The following is a 19,120-nucleotide window of genomic DNA, read 5'->3' on the forward strand; positions in this document are numbered from 1 at the left end:
CAATGGGGTGCGGGTGCGTCATGAGGGGCGGGGCGAGGGGCGGGCCGCAGCCAATCGCAGCGCGGTGCGTCGCGGGCGGGGCGCGTCCCGGCGGAGCGGCAGCATGGAGGGCCGGGTGCCGTACGACGACTTCCCGGTGGTTTTCCTGCCGCCCTACGAGAGCCCGCCCGCCTGGGTCCCGCCGCACGAGGTCAGCCCGGCCCGGGGGGAGCGGTGGAACGGGACGGGACGGGGGCGGCGGTCGCGGGGCCCCTCCGAGCGCGGGGCCCGGCTCGGCCCCGCCTGAGGCGCTGTGTGTCCCCCGCAGCGCGTGTATCACCCCGACTACAACAACGAGCTCACGCAGTTCCTGCCCCGCACCATCGTGCTCAAGAAGCCGCCCGGAGCGCAGGTGAGGCGGGCGGCGCCGGCCCGGCGCTGCCTGGGTGAGGTGTCGCTTTCTCTGAGTGTTTTAGGGCAAAAAGCGCGCTGGGAATGCGATATTCCCGACTGGCAGCGTCCTGGCACCGGGATCTGCTGTGACAGGCGTGGGGCGGGCAGGGTGGCACGTTCCAGATTAGTGGGCAGGGGGAGGGATTGCTCCCCGTGTGGTATCGTGGGATGTGGAGCTGCTGGAGGATGGGAGCGGAGATCGCGGGTGTTCCCGGTGACAGGAATTTGGGGGGGCTGGTGCTGCTGCCTGGCTGAGCACTGCAGCAGCCACACCTTGGATCCATCCCGAAGACAGAGCAGGGAGAAGGGTCCTGGGAATTGGAAGGGTCCTGAAAAGGGAGAAGAGTCCAGAGAACTGGGCCAAGGGAAGGGTCCTGGTGACTGCATTTCCCTGCTGGATTTTTCCACAGCTGGGCTTCAACATCCGCGGAGGAAAAGCCTCGCAGCTGGGAATCTTCATCTCCAAGGTGTGTCCATCCTTGTGCCATTCCCTCCCGGATCCTGTCTGTTCCCGTGGGAGCTGCTGAGCYGGCTGGGTGTGCAGGGAGGCTGTGGCTGCCTCACATCCCCCTGAGCTCAGGGCTGGGATTTGCCACAAAGCCATCAGAACATCCTGCACCACTTCCTGGCTTCCCAGCCCCTGGAATTGCTCCTCASGGCCGGGTGGGAGGGGAGCTGTGGGAGATCCACTGCTGCCATCCCTGCTCTGCCTTCCCAGGTTATTCCCGACTCGGATGCTCACAGGGCCGGGCTGCAGGAGGGGGAYCAGGTGCTCTCGGTGAACGATGTGGATTTCCAGGACATTGAGCACAGCAAGGTGAGTGCTGGGATGGGGAATCCACCTCTTTGCAGCCTCTCAGCCCAGCATGGAAACCATGGAATCTTCTTTCCTTGTTTTCCAGGCAGTGGAGATCCTGAAGACAGCACGGGAGATCACRATGCGTGTCCGGTACTTCCCCTACAGTAAGTGCCCAGTCCAGACACCTGGAATGTTCCTTGGGAAGCAAAATTCCATAAATCCCTGTGAGTTCCACCTGAGTTCAGCAGCCCAGGGTCATAGACAGTGGTGATTTGGGATCAGGCACCACATCAGGATAATGAAAACTGGCTTCATGTGCCTGCAGAGAGAGACTTGGAGAGCAGGAAGATGGGATGGCTGGGGAATGGAAAAGTTAATTTAGAGCTGAAGAAGTAGCTAATTATCCTTGAATAACACAAGAATGAGCTCTGGCACAAGTGCCAGCGGTGGCTATCCCTCCCTAAGGATGTTTGAATTGTGAAGGGAAGGACTGGGTTAACTCCCAGCTTCTCTTTCTGCACCCATAAAGTTCCAAGATTTAAGGAAAAAAAAAAAAAGGATGAAGTCAAGCCAAAGAACGATTCTTCATAAAAGAGAAAGTAGCCATTAAGAAGAAAAACAAGGAGAAGGGGAAGAGGGGGTTTTGAACAAACCTTTAGTTCTAAATGCCCTAAAATCACTTGAAATGACTGCTGGGGTGCACTTTTAAAGCCAGAGGATCTCAAATGCTGCCTCAGCCTAGAAATATGTGTTTTCCTTAACATTTTGGTTAATTCCCCCTGGCCCTTGTCCCTCCCTCCCTCCCAGATTACCAGCGGCAGAAGGAACGGACTGTTCACTAACARGGAGCTTCATCCTGCAAAAACCTCTCCACTCCTTTTTCCCAACGTCTGAAATGACACCTCACRGTTCAGCTTTCACTGGAGGCACCACTGTCCTGCACAGGATCAGCTCTTTCCCACGTGGAGAGATGCCAAGGGGCTCATTGGGCTGGAAGATGGATGGGGATTGAGGCTGTGCTCCTGGGAATGGGTGTTGGAAAAAGCTGAAGTGGGTCCTGGTGGGCAGCAGGTTTTAGCAAGACTTAAGTGAGTTCTGGGCTTGTTCTGGATCCCCTGATCCTGGATCCTTGGTTGTTGAGCATTCCTGAGCAGAGCACAGGCCTTGTCCTCTAAGAAATCCACYCGTTCTGCTCTGTTGTGTTATGGAATTCTTTCATTCTCCTCTGTCCCACCTCTGCTCTGCACTGCTGGGTTTGCTTGGAACTCCAGGAGTAAAATCCACCCTCATCTGTGCCCAGCTCTGGCTGTTTGTGCCTCTGTGCTGAAAAAAAACCCCAYGATACAGGGCTGGGAAGTTTGGAAAAGTTAATCACCACGGAAGCATGTTGATTATTGGCAAATCCATGTGCAAATTCCGGGTGGGATCACCTTGTAGTGGCTTCAGGACAGCCTTGGCTCTGGCCTTCTCTTCCTTGCGGTATTTTCCACTTTTTTTTCTGTAAAAACAATCAATAAATCGAATACAACAACCTGAATCCAGCTTATTCCACCTCAGGAAATCTGTGTGGAGTTTGGGATGTACCCAAACAAGGAAATGCTGGGACAAAGCTCAGCTCCAGTCACCCTTGCAGCCTGCAGGAGGAATTTGGGATCTGCCACTGTTTCAGGGGCTTTTTCCACTGGCTCTACTGGCAATCAGTTCCTGATTAACCTGGAGAGTGTTCCAGCACTGCCAGGCAGGAGYGGGGCAGGGTTTTGGCTGTGGTGGCACCAGCACAACTCCAGGAGCAGGGGAGGGCACGGCCCTGAGCCAGGCTGGGGAGGAGGAAAAGACACTGGAAAAGAGGTTTTCACTCAAAATTAAAAATCAGCTTTTCCACCAGGGCAAGGAACATCCTGGGAGCCCCTGCAACACCCTGGGAAGGGGAAGGAGAGCTCTTGTATCTCCTCTCTGATMTCACACTGGTTTCCCACAACTCCCACAGGGAAAGGAGCTCTCTCCCCAGGGAGCTGCAGATACAATTTCAATGCTCAATTTGTCCCTCTTGCTTCAGAGCATTCCCTGGCAGGAGCTGCAGGAATGTCTCCTCTGCCCCGGGCAGCTCCTCCCTGCCCTAACTCTCAGGGAATGACTCAGGTGTTTTCCTGCTGACCTGGCTGACAGGAMGGAGTGGATTCTTTCCAAGGCTCATTCACATCTTGGTTATCTTCATTAGCAAAGCATTAAGGCCACCACAGTCCATTTCATCCTTCAGAACTCAGAGCTGCTGATTCCTGGTGGGAAAACAGTTCCAGCAATATTGGAATTTTTTAGTGACTGGCAAAACTGAGCTGAGAGGCACAAATGTATAGAATCATGGAATGGTTTGGGTGGGAAGGACCTTCAAGATCATCCAGTCCCATCCCCTGCCATGGGCAGGGACAGTTTCCACAACTCCAGGTTGCTCCAAGCCCTGTCCAACCTGGCTTTGGACACTTCCAGGAATGCAGGAACACTGCCAGGGGTCCAGGCTGTCAATGACTCCCTGGGCAGGGAAGCAGCACTGGCACAGGCCCTGCAGGTCCTTTGGGAGCAGCAGGATCAGTCCCAGGCGTGTTGCAGGGCAGGTCTCACCTGAGGGCTCCTCTCTGTGCCCATGTGCTCCTGGTTCTGTTCAGACTCAGGYTTGGATCCACAGGGTCCTGTTGTTATCCCAAAATAGGGATCCTTCTTCCCAATCTCCCTCAGGGCTGAGATCATGGAAGCACATCCAGCCCTAACCCTCACCGAGGCAATTCCACCCACAAGTCACTTGTSCTTCCAACACCTGGACTTCACTGCCAGCTCACTGGCTGCTCAGTTTCACTGATTAAATCTCCTTTTTTGCTGATAAGGCTTGAAAGTAAACAAACATCAAATACCWAAGAGCCTTTCCTGAGAGAATTGTTACATATTCCACATTTTGCAACAATGTCAGCGTAGTGCTTTCTCCTCCCTCCTCCTCTTCCTACCTCCTCCATTCCTCCTTCTCCATCCTTCTTTCTCCATTTTTCCTTCCTCCAATCTTCCTCCTCCTCTGTCCCTCCTTCTCCTCTTCCATCTCTTCTCTTGTTCTTCCATCCTTCCTTTCTCATCTGTTCTCTCCTCCATCCTCTCCTCTTCCCTTCCTCCTCCTCCTCCTCTTCCTCCATCCTCTCCCCGGCTCCTCCTCCACCCCTACTCAGGACAGGAATGTCACACCTCGGAGCAAACCCCTTTTTGTCACCCGTTTCCCCGGGCTGTGGCAGCAGGAGAGCGCAGTGTTGGTGAAATAACTTTATTTATTTAGTGATACACTGTGGCTGTGTCACACAGTCCTTACTCAGAGTTACAGTCACACTTACTCGCTACAGCTACAGGACAGCGGGGCCGGACACACGGCAGGAACACATCCAGAAAAACAGTGGGAAGGGAACTATTGGATTCCACTAATTACCCCCCGCCCCGGAATTGGGGTCTCCCCCCTCCCGCCCCGGTCCGTGACTCGAACAACACGAAGGGACAGCAGAGCTGCCTGTGAGGAGGGACAGCAACACCTGTTCTACAGACACGGACACCGACACCAGCAATTCCCACAATGGGCTATGTACAGGGAATGGGATCAGCTTCCCGACGGGGACRGGGAACGGGGAATCACATCCCAGCTTCCTCCTGCAGCCAGCTGGCCCGGAGGGGAGGGGAAGGGACTCTGGGGAACTGGGTGACATGCTGCCAGGACTGTCCCTTCCCACCCTCAGGTCACACACSGTGTCAGGGACTAAGGGACACCCTGCCAGGGGAAGGGAGGGAGTGTCACTGACCCTCCACTGTGGTCACATTGTGGTCACTGTCCCACCCCCAGCATCCTCCATGTCACATAAGCTGGTGGGGAAAGGACAGTGAAATTCTCCTCTCTGCTGACTGGCAAACCAACTTGTGGTGGGCCCWAAAACCCCAGGGAATCTCCGAAAAGCTCTGTGAATTAATTCAAAACCAGGGGCAGGGGGAGAAGAGGCAATTCCCAACCTCTGAGTTTGGGAAGTGACACCAGAATTCCCTTCAGCARCATCCAATCCTCCACCCACTGTGACAGGAATTCCCTGCCACTGCTCCCCTCAGCTTTGGCAAARGTTAAAACTGCCCCAGGAATGATACAGCTGCTGGTCCCATCCCAAAGCTCTGCTCCAAGGGCAGAGGAAATGGGAACGATTCCATCAAGCAGCAACCTGGGAATGAGAGTGGAATGTTGCCCTTCCCTCTGRTATGGCTCTCCTGCTCCACGTGAAGCGCAACAGGAGAATGGAGATCAGGGAAGGAGCCTGAGGAGCATCCATGACTCCCAGGGCAGGTACTGCCCCTGCAGTGATGGATTCCAGGTCACTGCTTCCAAAATCCCTGAGGATCTCTCTCCACCCAGCCTCGGGCTGCAAAGCCTCCRTTCCTCCTCTTCCCCCACATCTGCAGCCAACACTCACCAACATCCTCTGGATGGGAAGAGATTCCAGCCGAGGGGAGCAGGCTCTGGGATGTCCCTGCTACACAAAGGGGAGCAACAGGGCCAAAGCTCTCAGAGTTTGGGGCTTTCCAGGGCCCTGTGTGACACGAGGAGCAAAACTGGGAAGTTGTGAGCAGGAGTTAGCCAGGATCATCCACGGGAAGGAGAAACCAGGGAGCTCATGGGGTGTGTGCCCTGCGGGAAGCAAAGCCTGGGAACAGGGAACCTGCAGAGTCTAAAAAGGCAAGTCCAAGTGACTGGTTTAAGGAGCAGCCTTTCACCAGAGGAAGTGGGGATGCAGGACAGGGGGCTGGAGAGGGYGGGGGGAGGATGCAAGGCAGGAGGGAAGGTGGAAAACCCACCCCCCAAAGCTTCATTTTTTGTCTTCCCTAACCCGGCAGCTTTTCCATGGCATTCACAAGATACATCTGAGCAGGGAGGCTCCAGGTGGGAACAGGGGGAGAAAGGGAGGAAGGGAGAGAGAGGGGAGAGAGTGTGAAGGGCACCGTGGTGCCAAAGTGCAACAACATAAAAAAATAAACTCAAAAGACAGGACACTCATTCTGCACTCAGGGCTCAAACCATGCAGTGAGAGGGGCGGCCGGGGCTGCTCCCCACCAGTACACAGGGATTCGCTCGCTTAGGAATGGTTTTCCAGCCCCAGAGGGGTGGCAATGAGCGGGATGTTCTCCAGGGAGCCCGGCCGGGCAGGGGTGCTGCTGGCAGGGGCTGTTAGCAGGAGCACCCGCTCTCCGTGACTGGCTGCTCGGGGGGCTTCTCTAGTTTGATGTCAATCACTGCAGGGACAGTCAAGGAATCCCCCAGAACAGGATCTGGAAGGGTTGTTTGGTGCCTCTCCATGGCCTGCCTGCACAGGGTTCACTGCAAAGCCAGGGACATGGAGAGACTTTTCTGGGGATGGAGCCCAACTGGAAAAAAGCAGTTACAAACCCTGGCATAAACAGGGTCATACAATCCCAGGATGGGTTGGGTTGAAAGTACCTTAAATATCACCCAGTGACAGCCCCTGCCATAGGCAGGGACACCTTCCCTTATCCCAGGGTGCTCCAAGCCCTGTCCAACCTGGCCTTGGACACTTCCGGGGATCCAGGGGCAGCCACAGCTTCTCTGGGCATCCTGTGCCAGGGCCTCGCCATCCTCACAGGGAAGAATTCCTTCCCAATATCCCACCTAACCCAATGGCAGTGGGAAGCCATTCCCCCTTGTCCCGGCACTTTAAGCCATTGTAAATACTMCATTTCCATCTTTCTTGTTGGCTCCTTCAGGTCCTGTAAGTCCCCAGTTAGGTCACCCCAAAGCTTCTCTTCCCCAGCCTGAACAATCCCAGTTTTCCCAGCCTTTCCTCAGGGCAGAGCTGCTCCATCCCTCTGCTCACCTTGGGGCCTCCTTGGGACACACTCACACAGCTCCATGCCCTGTTTCAGCCAGGGCTGCAAAACCCATCCCCACAATGTGCCAAAAAAAGTCATTAAACCCAACTGAACACCAGATAATTGCCCAATTCCAGGGAAAAGCAAGGATACTGTCTTCTTTGCTCTTCTCTGGTGTGCTGTCCATCCCAGGTAAGGCAGCAGCCACACGGCGGAAAAGCTGGAAAGCAGCAAGAGAGAAGCTCAAGGCTTGTCAGAAAACAACCTCCTGTTAAAAACAAGGTTTTCCAGCAGAACTTGGCGTCTGAGTTGTACAAACTCGTTCAGTGGCTACTTCAGCAGGCAGAGCAATGACCAAAATTGCCATGAGAATTTTATGTAGGAAATTTAACAGGTTTTAAAGAACTTAAATAACTTACTCAATACCTAAAAAAACTCCAGTTTTATTTTACCTGTTCCAGCTTGAACAGAACATGGAATTAATTACTAACATTTTTACAGGGATTCAGAAAACTCCTTCCTGCACTCATTAAACATCATTTACCAYGTCCAACCTCTGCTTGGGCACACATGGGGATTTCAGATCACTCACCTGGCTCTGAATATTCCTCTGTGGAGTAACTGAGCTTTTACAGCATGGCCCTTCAGGCCAGTCCTGCTGCCAGAAACCATTCCTGAGCAGAACAGCAGGTTGCAGGGAGCAGCAGTTACACTGGGAAGGCTGTGCTGGAGCTGGGCAGGATTAYCACATCCCCCCAAACMMCAGAAAATGGRTTTGCAATRTTTCTCAGTCAATGCTTGGAGCTCRTCCTGCTGCCCTCTCACAGGGCAGACACTGCCAGGCTGCTGAAATCTGCAGCATCAGGCATCAGAGCAATCACTGCTGCTGCTGATTTTCCTCCCAGCAGCTTGGCAGGAGCTCCTCAGCCACCCCTCCAAAGGGTGTTCCTTGGAAAACCAAGCTCCCAGCAAGGTGCTGGAGTTTGCAGCCTYCAAATCCCAGCTCTCTCCAACACCCGCTGGGCAAAGAAGGCAACAGGAGTTAAAATCAAAGACTGAAGTGGATTCAATCCACAGCAGCCAAAAAAAAACAAGCCCAAAGCCTGCTAATCCCACTGTGAGGTTGTCCCAACCTGCTGATGTGCAGCAAAATCCTGAGGATGTTTCCCAGCCCCCTGCAGACCCCTGGAGCTCACAGCTTCTCCCTCCAAGCTCTGTCACATCCAGAATAATCCCTGAACCAGTGGACAGGGGAATCACAAGCAAGAGACAATGGGCACAAGCAGAAATCTGAGAAATTCTGCTTAAAACAAAAATTAAGGGTTTTTTTCTGTTTGGTTGATCAAACACTGGTACCTGGACACTGCCTATCCTTTGAAATATCCCAAATTCAGCTGGAGTCAGCTCTGGGCAGCCTGCTCTGAGCAGGAGAGTTGGAAAGGATGATTTCCAGAGATCCCTTCCAACYTCAATTCTTCTAAGATATTCCAAGATTCTCTGGCTGGCAAACAGAAGGAGGAACTTCTGCTCCAGTGCATCAGCAGAAACAATTCTCCCCACTGATGTCAGCAGTGATTTCAGCAAACAGTGCATTGACTGTGAACCAAACCCAACCAAATTCCAGCTGACTGACTGTACAAAACAATGGTTTTCCCTCCCCTCCCCATCCCTCACCTCGTTCCAGAGTTAGTTCTCCTTTTTTTCAAGGTTTAGCTTTGACAGGGAATCATTGACCCAACAGGAAAGGAGCTTCCAATACACAGARCAAGGATTGGCCTTAAACATGAGGAAATTCCTGCAGGATCACAAACCCCACCCTGGAGCAAACGCAGAGATTCCTGACTAGAGGAATACAGCATGGATGTACCTGTTTCACATTGTAGCCAGTCTTTGCACTGGTCTCAATGAACATCACATTCAGCTCTTTGGCTCTCTGTTCCCCTTCCTCTGTGGTGATTTGCCTGGACAAGGGTGGAAAAGGGAGCAGAAAGACAGGAAGAACAGAAGGAAGAGTTAGAGATGGCTGGGAGTGAGTTGCTGCTCCCCTCCAAGAGGGTACAGCCCACCTCAGGACMCTGGGAATGAAATCACCTCAGGGAAGCTCCCCAGGCAACACCTGGAGTTGTGGCAGATGAGCATGAGGCTCGTGCAGAACATCTGAGCCTCATCCACAGCATTCCAAAGAAGAAAAATTCCCCACACCAAGACAGGGAGTGAGGTGACAGAAAGATGCCAGAAAAGCTCCAGCAGCAGGCACAGTGCAGCAGCTTGGGAAAAACAATTGTCCCTCTGAGCACCAGCCTGTGTCCCATTAAATTCTGCTTCAGCACTGCTTTCAATACACAGCACAATCAGTTCTTGGGCTTTTCCCTCACCCTCCCCTACAGAAATCTGTCTCCAGCAACGAGAACAAAACTCAGAGCAGAAAAACCAAACCAAAGGAAAAGAGTTCAAAAATGAGAGAAAGGATACTGCAGGGAGACAAAAAAAAAAAAAAAAAAGACACCAACTGAAGCAACATCGAGTGGAATGAAAAACTTAACAGGCTGCACTGAACAGGAACAGGGCTATTTTTAGTGCAGCTTTTTGGACTCAGAACTTGCCTCATCCCTGGTTTTTGTCAGAGGATGAATGGCTTCCCTGTATTCTACCTCAAAAATGTCACCTTTATGACACCAAATGTGGCTTTGCCCACCCTTACAGGCCCAGTATTTCAGCCTCACACAAATCCACCTTCTTTTGGAAACAAAGACAAAGCAGTTCCTGTTTCTGACACCTGGATATTCCCCATCATTCCAAATTCCAGCCCAAAYTACTCCAGCCCAAATTCCCTACAAACTATGTGTAGGACAGCAAAGGGAGTAACTTTAGCTGAAACCAGAAATGTGAATTTTCTGATGGGCAAATGATGCTGTGTTTAAAACCAAGCCTTGTCTTAAGCCCAAACTGGTCCCAGTCCTTGGTGGCTCTGGGCAGGGCAGAAAGGCCCAGTTGYCCCCATTACCTCTTGTCTGCCAGGTCGGTTTTGTTCCCCACCAACATGATAATGACATCACTGCCTCGCTCTGTCCTGACGTCATCRATCCACTTGGAGGTTTGCTGGAAAGAATTCAAGTCTGCAGGGAAGAATGAAATAGCAAAGCTGAGGGTAAAACTCCTTTCTGAGAGGGAAAATGCTTTAYTTGCACTCAGATGCTTCTCCAAACCTCCCCACCCCACATAAATTATTTCCTGCCCAGACAGAAAAATGAAGAAGGGGGGAAAGCATTTCTAATTTTAATGATGTTTTTGCAGAACTTGTGGTTGTAACTTCTCAGTTCTGCTCGTGTGGGGTGTTTCCAACAAGGACACAGCAGAGCAGCACTGCYCTGTGCTGTCAGCACTCACTTGTGATGTCATAGACCACGACGGCGATGGTGGAGTCGCGGATGTAGCTGGGGATGAGGCTGCGGAACCGCTCCTGCCCCGCCGTGTCCCAGAGCTGCAGCCGCACCTGCTGGGGCCAGCCCGGCCACCAGGGAGAGGAGAGAGAGCAGGAAAATCCTTTAGGGAAAAGGCCATTTCCACACCAACTGCAGCAGCTGAGGTGATCTCTGTCACTTCGCCCCAAATCCAACCACCACGGAGCTGTTTCCTGGTTCTGTGAAGTGCTTGAACTCCCTCAGCTTGCCCAGAGATGCTGCTATTCCCAAACATTTCTAGGATATGGTTCCCACCCCACTCCTGGGAGTAGCCAACAATACAGCACTGATCTCCCAGCATTAGGGATGGGATCTCCACAGGGCTCATAGCCTGGAGCATCTCTGATCAAAGCTTTTGGGACAATTCCYACATGCCATTCCCTCAGCCCAGACACCAGGCAGGAAAACAGCATCCAATCTCCAGCACAGAGTTCCAGGTGATGGCAATGAGGATTTTCACTGAGATTAAAGCAATGATAACTTCAATTCCAGCAGAAATGAAAGCAAATGTTACACATTGCAGGGCTCAGGTAGTGCAAAGGGCATRGGGTTCTCCCAGAGCAGCATAGCAGTCACAAAAATGCTGGGCCAGGTAGAGTTTGACCCCAAACACAAACTGTTAAATATGTTAAATATTATAATATATTACATATTATCATGTATGACAGCTCCAAGGGCTGCAATCTACCTGGCTGAAGCAGCACTGCTCAAAACCTCCCCAAACAAAAAGCTTTCCACACTGGGAGTGTCTCCCTTTCCTTCACCCCACAGTGCCAGAAAACAAGATTGCTCCTCATTCCCAACACTTTTATGGAAGCAGCCACTGGTTCCCAGTTTACAGYCATGAATAATCCCAGAAGGGAGGGAGAACACTGGTTAATGAGACAGCTCATCAAGGAAAAAGCAGCTTCCCCAGGACCAATCATTGCTTGTTTTGAAGAGGAAGAGAAGCTGATAAAGCACAGGGCTGCAGCCAGATTCAAAACAACATCTTATCTACATCAGGGAACGTGGATCTGATGCCCTGGGGTTTAAAGAAGATTAGGGCTTATAGTTAAAGCAATTAGCTCTTCCTTCATTTTCAAGGCAGACTTGATTACAGGAGCAGAAGTCAGARCTCTTCTCTACCCCAGGAAACTCAAGGTGACAAACAGGGAGCACCTGGGCAGTGTCACAGCAGAGCTGGAAGATCAGATTGATCCCAACAGCTCCTGGACTTCCCAAGCTTCCACACACTCCCTGGGCAGTTCTGTTACACTGGAATATTCACCTGGAATATTCACCCAGGTGGTGACTGAACCACCCCAAAACTTCAGACTCACAGCAAAAGGCAACTGGAGGAAGCACCACAGARCTGGCCCAGGTAATTAGTTTAATTTAATTTGTAATTTGTGCAGGATGATGCTCTTTGAGGCAAGGTCTCCAGTCAGCAGGTACCACACAGACACCCCTGAAATGACCCAGGTTTGTGTGCACCCATTTTAGAAGGCAAAATACAAATAATCACTGTGGGACACCAAGAATAAATCCAGCCTCCCTTAGGAACAACATTCAGGAGGGGCCTGAGCTGAGTAAACATCAGCAATAACTAAACAATTTCATTGTGTCCCAGAATTACCTGAGCATRTTCCTTCTGTAACACAGCAAAATTTTAAACCTCTCAGTCACTAAGAACAGTGAAAAAAAGAAATTATCTGCAAAGATCAGCCTGTTACTGAAGAATGACAAGATCAGCTGTCACTTAATTACTTCTGACATGGCTGGGAGCTGTTGAGAACAGTCTGGACTGCAACATTTTTCCAGCTACCTGGATAAACAGCACCCTGTACCTGTACAGAAGGAAAAATAATGSCAATAATGCTGCCTCAGTCAGGAGAGTCCCCAGCACAGGCCAAAACCTGTACATCTCAGTGCTCCCCAAATGGGCCACTTTGGCATCATTTGCACCAATTCAGCTTCAGGACTGGGATAAAGACCAGGAAATTATTTGTCCTCAAYAGAGAGGATAAATCATAGTCTATTATTTGTTAATAAGCATTTCAACTTAGCAGAGTGAAACAAACCCCTGGTCCTCACTATAAACTTGTTTGTAACAGAATAAAGCTGGGCCAGAGCTTTTCCACCTGTGCTGTTTTCTGTACTGATATAAATCCTGATACTGTAGATTAACAAAACACCCACCAGATCAAGTGGAATCAATACCAGGGAGTTACAATTAAATAAYTCTCGTCATAACTTCCTGTCTTGTACTAAAACATTCGCATCAACAGTGACAGAGAATTTCCCTCCAAGCTTGTTTGTTCTTTAKAAATTGTGGTTGTTGCATCTCTCCTTTTTCAAAAGCTCTCTCCTGAGTCTCCAGGTCTCTCTTCSAACAAAATGGGAATATTGAATCCTCCTAGTCACTCCACAGCTTCTATTTAAAAGGGCTTTGTCCTGTTTTACCTACTCTGACAACATTCCTTCGCTTTGGCACCTGAAGCTGTCACTTGTATAGCCTCCCTCTTTACCCAGAAATGGAAAAAAAAAATCATTCTGAAGTGAAAAAATAAAAAACAAAACAGAAAAACAATAAAGCTTTCCAAAGCCTACCGAMAAGCAGCACAGACACAGGAATTCCCAATCCCTGCCAACACCCACAGGTGGCTGATGGGCTGGTTTAGCTCTTTTTAGGTACCACCACCACTTCCAGCATAAAGATATGTGTTAAAAGCAAGATCCCTGCACACCCTGGGCTCGATACCTACTTGTGTTGCCAAAGACAATGAGAGCCACAGCAGAGTCACGGATGGAGCTGGGAATGAGGAACCTCTCCTGGCCGGCTGTGTCCCACAGCTGCAGCCTGATCTGGGAAATGGAAAAGTGTAGGGGAAAGGGAAGGGGAACAGCAGGAAAATGGAGAACAAAACCAAAACGCAGGTGAAATAAAAATAAATAAATAAATGAAAATAAGTTGCAAAGCAAAACTGAGGCAACAAAAGGAAAGTTCAAATGAAACAGAAATGTGAAAAGAGGCAGYGACACTTCCCGAGGTCTGGGAACATCCCTCCCTCCACACAATATCTCACACAYACCAACACCAGAGACCAGGACAGCCCTAAAATGACTCCTCACAGCACCTGCACATGAGGGAAATGCACAGCCAGGCCAAACCACCTCACCCCGGCCCAACTGATCCCACTGGAAAAGCAGAGGTGGTGAACACAGAACAGCAAGCACCCGCCAGGCTGGCTTCTCCTTGCCTGCAACCCAACAAGGCTGGGAAGATATGGACACACAGAGAAGGAAACACTGCTCAGAGAAGGAAATACTGCTCAGTCTTTCAGGAATGGCACATGGATCTGGTCCTGATAGCCAGGGCTGAGGATGGGGCTTCTGGTGTTCACTTAATGCCACACATCCCAATGCTGGCAATGTCAYACAGCTGCCCTTCCTGGGAGATGAAGAACCAAATTCCACACGTATTTCATGGAATCCCAGGATGGTTTGGGTTGGAAGGGATCTTAAAGTTCATCTCATTCCACATGGGCAGGGACAACTTCCACTGGAGCAGTTTACTCCAAGCCCTGTCCAGCCTGGCCTTGGACACTTCCAGGGATGAGCATCCCTTCTGCTGGCTCATCCAGGCTACATTTAGAGCTGAGTGATGGAGCACAGGTACAATTTCAGGATACATTATTTGGTGTAAGGACTTATCAAATCCACCAAAGCACACATCCCAGCTGGAGGCTCAGCATTCCTCATTTGCAGCYCAGAAATCAAAGCCTGTTGCAAAATCCAGCATTAACCACATGCAAGACATTATTCCAGCATCTGAATTTTCCCAGCTTGTTTGTTTGTGTTTGTCCCTCCTCTTATCTACACTCCACACCTCTGTTATTTGAACAGGCTTTGTGGGCTCTGTGGACCTCTTACATAATCAAGAAAGCTCACAGCATTCCAACACTGGGAGGAAAATGGTATTTTCTGGATAGCAGGGCAGCAGGTGAATGACATCCTGACTCACACAACCATGAGAAATCCATACCACTATAAACCACACAGACATCCACAGGTGTCAAGCAGCATTGCCAGGATCTTTGCCTTAAACAAAGGTTAAGAAAGGGCTTTTCTAAGACTGAATCATTGGTAAAACGGCAGAGAAGCTCTCAGGAAACCCATCACACACACTAGGAAGAGATTTCTTTGAAAGCAACAGGCCCACAGTTCCACACAGGAGTGACTGTCCCTGCTCCCCACAGCTGTCACACTCCTCGCACAGCAGTAAACCAGGAAAAAGGCAAATACTGGCAAAATATGAGCAAAACCACAAACACTGAGAGGAAATCCAGGAGAAGGCAGTGAGGGGTTTCTGTGCAAACAGGAATCTCATGCAGGCTAAATCCCAAGTTGCYTTATTGCAGTAAGTCAGAGCTGTGTTACCACAGGAGCTTCCTAGGAGGAAAAATGAGGTCTAACCATGAAGGACTTCAAGACTTGAAATACCAATTCCTTGGCTTTTTATTGGTCCAGGAGCTGGACTGGATGATCCATGTGGGTCCTTTCCAGCTCARAATATTCTGTGGAACCTGAGGTCTGCTTAGTCCTTTTCATCATGACAATCCTAGAGGCAGAGCTGAGAACCCTGGGAGCAAACTGCACCTAAAGCAGGTCCATACAAAGGCAGCACGTTCCCTGGGATATGACCATTATCCAGCCATGATTTTCCATGGAAAATTTTGATTTTGTGTTAGAGGTATCAGATCTTGTACCAGTGATGAGATTCAACCAAGGCTGGTTTTCAGAAGGCTGCTGGGGGGTTCCAGCAGCTGCTGGAGGAAGGACCAGGGGAAGAGCCCTCCCAGCCATCCCACCCCAGCCCCACTCACCGTGCGGTCCTCCAGGTACATTGTTTTGGACAGGAAATCAATTCCAATGGTTGCCTGSAAAGAGGAGAAGCATTAGGAGCTGTGATTTGCCTTCCAGCATCCCCAGCTTTCCACAYAAACTCTCAGAAATGTTCACAAACTTGTTATGAAGCTGGTGAAGTGATTTGCCTTCAATTTAGGTGATAAAAGCAAAGCAATCTGAGGATCTGCACCAGCTTTGTTTCACAGCACTCTTCAACACTTCTCAGCTGCACAAGAGCCTCTAAGTCTGGATTTTAACCTCAGACATTCCTGTATCTCCACACAGATCAGATCTGAGCTGGCAGCTCCTTCTGGCCTGCCCCAATTCAGTCTGGTAAGAATTATCTTGCTAGAAATACCCAAAAGGTAGAACAAATGAGATCTATAAATTATGGGCAGCTGAAACCTAAAAAGCCACGTTTATGCAGGCCTTTCCACCTCAGATTGTGCTTCCCTTCCAGTGACACTCAGCAGCTTTATTTCCCAGGCAGGTCTGCATCCACTCATGCTCCCATTGCTACAGCAATTCCAGCACAAAGGCATTTAAAATAATGCACTAAGTTAGGTGCACTCCCAGGCACTTCAATCAAGGAGCTGCCCCAGCCCTTCAGAACCCCAGGAAAGAGGAGAGAGCTCCTGATGTAACTGATTTGAGTGTTTTAGGCAGATTATCCCCACTCTTAACACACACAGGYAGCACAGCTTGTGCTGGGAGGGCTCCAGCAGAACGTGGACCGTTGGATACTGGAAAAGAGCAATTTTTGGGAGGGAGAATTTATTTCTGGGAGGTCTATTTTCTAACCAGGCCATGGTTTATAGCAAGTACAATAAGCAGATAAATCTATGAGAGCATCTTACARGAGTCAGGAAAAGAAAGGAAGCACAGGAAAAGAAAAAAAACACAGGAAGCACAAGAGGATCCAGTTCCAGTGAATGACTTGTCCTCGACTTCAAATCACCTCAAYCTAAACCCAGTAACTCTTCCACGTTGAATTAAAAGATAAAGCCCTAATCTCATCTGCTTTACAGATATTTGATATTCCCTTGAAATACTTCTGAGTGCCTTTGATGCAATTAATTCTTCCCAAAATCTTCAGGCCTCTTACACATCTTGTGCTTTTCATCTGCAGCCTCTTCATCCCCACCCCCCTCTTTGCCTGCCAAGACTTCCCTGGCTTTTCCTATCTTTAGTCTTTGAGTCAAAAAATAGTAATAAAAAAACTGAGAGACAAAATATACCAAGCTGACTTCTGGCAGATCCATCTACACACTCCAGACTCGACTATTCCAACTTAAATGGAAGCTCTAAAGATAACAGWGTCCAAGAAGCGTCAGATGTTGGTATTTTATTCATTCTCCATTTCCTGAGGCTCCCATATCCATCACCAGAAATCCTGACCATCATCTTCCCATAAACCAATGTTCTTCCCATTTTCCTCACGGCTTCTCACAGGATCTGTCACATATCCAAAGGGGATCTATCACACATCCAAAGGGGATCTAAACCTTGCTGTCTTTCTGGACACTGCATTTCCTGACATCACACTGGATGCTTTGATTTAATCATGAAGCTTCATCTCCATTTCACGGCACATTTTAACCTCTTATCTGATCTTGAAATGACATCTCATRGAGAAATGGGCTCCCAGGCTATCAGTGTGAACAGTAGGGAATAGATTTATCCATACAGATATATTTAAAAAGCAAATAAATACTACCACATACCTGGTAAGTATTGTCAAAACTGTCATACATAAACCTGGTGATCAGAGAGGTCTTCCCAACTACAAGAGAAGAGAAAAATTACTTTCAAGCAGCAGTGGGGAAAAAAAAAATCAGCACTGCTTTGGGAGTGGCACTGATCTGACAGCAGCTGCCAATCTCAGGCCATTCCAGCAACACCTTCCTGGGAAACGGCCAGCTGGAAATTTCATTCCCAAAATGACAGAGGCAAATCAATCTCTGCAGGTCTAAAATTAATCATGGTCATAACCTGGCTCTCAAATCAGGTGTGTTGATAACGAGGAACCGGTTGTTTGCTTTGGGCAAGCAATAAATCTGCTTTGTTACTCTGTTCTGCTCCTTATGTAATCCCCAAGTCTGGGACATAAACATCAAAACAAAGCAGGTGATATCCCAGATGTTGTTCTACTGCCTCTGGCTGCATGGAAAAGCAACATTCCACACTCCCATCCTTCCTTTGTAATCAGATTTTAGATATAGAGCAAACTCTGGTTGTTTGCTACCAAACTTTAAATTTACATTTCCAAATATCATTGAGAGACAAAGTGCAGAACTGACAAGAAGAGAAAAWCAAAGAGAAAGCTCCAATTCTCACTCAGGAAGCTGGAGAAAGCCAAGAAAAATTAAAAGGATGTGGATGAAAGAGGAAGAGGAATAAATTCCCCAAAAAGATTGTGAAAGTACGGACACTGGAGAGGGTTAAAAACAAATCAGACTAATGCCTATCAGCTGCAATGTCAATCCTGCATTGGAAAGGCTGGGAAATTAGAGAACTTCTGCAAAATCCTCCAAGACCTCCAGTTCCGGGCTCGAGGAGAAGATGAACAGCAATAATCCCAGGGTRGTTTGTGYTGGAAGGGACCTTAAAGCTCMTCCAGTTCCACCCCTGCCAYGGGCAGGGACACCTTYCAYAGCCCAGGTGGCTCCAAACCGGGCCTTGGACACTCCCAGCGAGAAACACCACGATTCCAARGAAAACACGCAACTCATCCATCCATTGCCAGGGAAGGGGCACAAAAGGGAGTCCATTCGAGGCAAAACAAAACCCCCGCGGGTGGAAAGGAGGCCGCTGGAGCCCCCGCAGCTCCGGGGCCGCCTCCCCGCCCGGGCTGCGGGCGCACTGCGGGCCCGGGAGGGCGGAACGGAGCCCCGGCCGATGGGAAGGGCTGGAAACGGAGCCCCGGGCCCCGCCAGCCGCACCCGCGGAGGCCTCAGGCCGAGCCGCCCTTCCCCGAGCCCTCAGGCCCCGCACGGCCCGAAGCGCGTCCCCCTCCCCGGGCACGGCCCCACACGGCCCTGGCTGCTCCCCCCGCCCCGCCCGCCATTCCCGGCTCCACCCGGGCCCGGCCCGGCAGCTCACCGCTCTGCTCGCCCAGGAACACGAGCTTGAACTTCCTGAGCGGGTTCCCGAAGTCGCCGCCGCTGCCGGGCGCGGACATGGCGGCGCGGGGGGGCCGAGCGGGAGCCGTGATGGGGACAAGGAGACAGCGCCGAGCGCTCCGGTACCACCGCCCCGCGCGTCACCTCCGCCGCGTCACCGCCGGCCCGCCCCGCGGGGAGGCGCGTTGCCATGGCAACGGGGGGCGGGACGGGACCATGGCAACGGCGAGGGCGGGGGCCGTGGTGGCGGGGAGGGCGGTTGCCATGGCGACGGGAGGGGGGTTGCCATGGCGACGGGAGGGGGGTTGTCACGGTGCTGGGGAGGGCGGTTGCCATGGCGACCGGGCGGCCTCCCGGGCGAGGATGCTGCGGTTTGGTAGCGGGATGTGCCCGGGCTGTGGCGGGATGGTTGTACCGGGATTGGAGCGGCTTGTACCGGGAGGCATCCGGCTGTAGCTTGGCTGGAGCCTGCTGTACCGGGGATGGTTGTTGCAGAAGGGGTCGGGTTGTACCCGGGATGGTTGCAATGG

The 19,120-nt window shown here is 50.8% G+C and overlaps 2 protein-coding genes across 4 annotated transcripts; one reads left to right on the plus strand and one right to left on the minus strand.

Moving 5' to 3' along the window:
• Nucleotides 1-51: 51 nt before the first annotated feature.
• Nucleotides 52-2,768, plus strand: PDZD11 (PDZ domain containing 11). The gene is made up of 6 exons (XM_057387164.1): nucleotides 52-190; nucleotides 308-391; nucleotides 843-899; nucleotides 1,151-1,249; nucleotides 1,335-1,395; nucleotides 2,039-2,768. Exons 1-6 carry the CDS (start codon nucleotides 104-106, stop codon nucleotides 2,071-2,073), a joined length of 423 nt encoding a protein of 140 aa, XP_057243147.1. The 5' UTR covers nucleotides 52-103; the 3' UTR covers nucleotides 2,074-2,768.
• A 1,730-nt stretch (nucleotides 2,769-4,498) lies between these two features.
• On the minus strand, nucleotides 4,499-18,710 carry LOC130586368 (ras-related protein Rab-6A-like). 3 transcript variants are annotated; one of them, XM_057387157.1, is made up of 9 exons: nucleotides 18,571-18,635; nucleotides 17,193-17,251; nucleotides 15,447-15,500; nucleotides 13,326-13,425; nucleotides 10,505-10,610; nucleotides 10,122-10,233; nucleotides 8,985-9,078; nucleotides 7,271-7,337; nucleotides 4,499-6,523 (listed from the first exon to the last, which is right to left on the minus strand). In XM_057387157.1, exons 2-9 carry the CDS (start codon nucleotides 17,216-17,218, stop codon nucleotides 6,459-6,461), a joined length of 624 nt encoding a protein of 207 aa, XP_057243140.1. In that variant the 5' UTR covers nucleotides 17,219-17,251; nucleotides 18,571-18,635; the 3' UTR covers nucleotides 4,499-6,458. The 3 variants fall into 3 exon arrangements, with proteins under 3 accessions (XP_057243140.1, XP_057243139.1, XP_057243138.1); XM_057387156.1 differs by having other exon boundaries at nucleotides 10,505-10,613; XM_057387155.1 differs by lacking the exon at nucleotides 13,326-13,425 and having other exon boundaries at nucleotides 18,571-18,710.
• Between the last annotated feature and the right edge of the window lie 410 nt (nucleotides 18,711-19,120).

Source organism: Malurus melanocephalus, unplaced genomic scaffold, assembly GCF_030028575.1.
Source record: "Malurus melanocephalus ecotype Western Australia unplaced genomic scaffold, MMel_1.1 scaffold_1149, whole genome shotgun sequence".
Classification (NCBI taxonomy): domain Eukaryota; kingdom Metazoa; phylum Chordata; class Aves; order Passeriformes; family Maluridae; genus Malurus; species Malurus melanocephalus.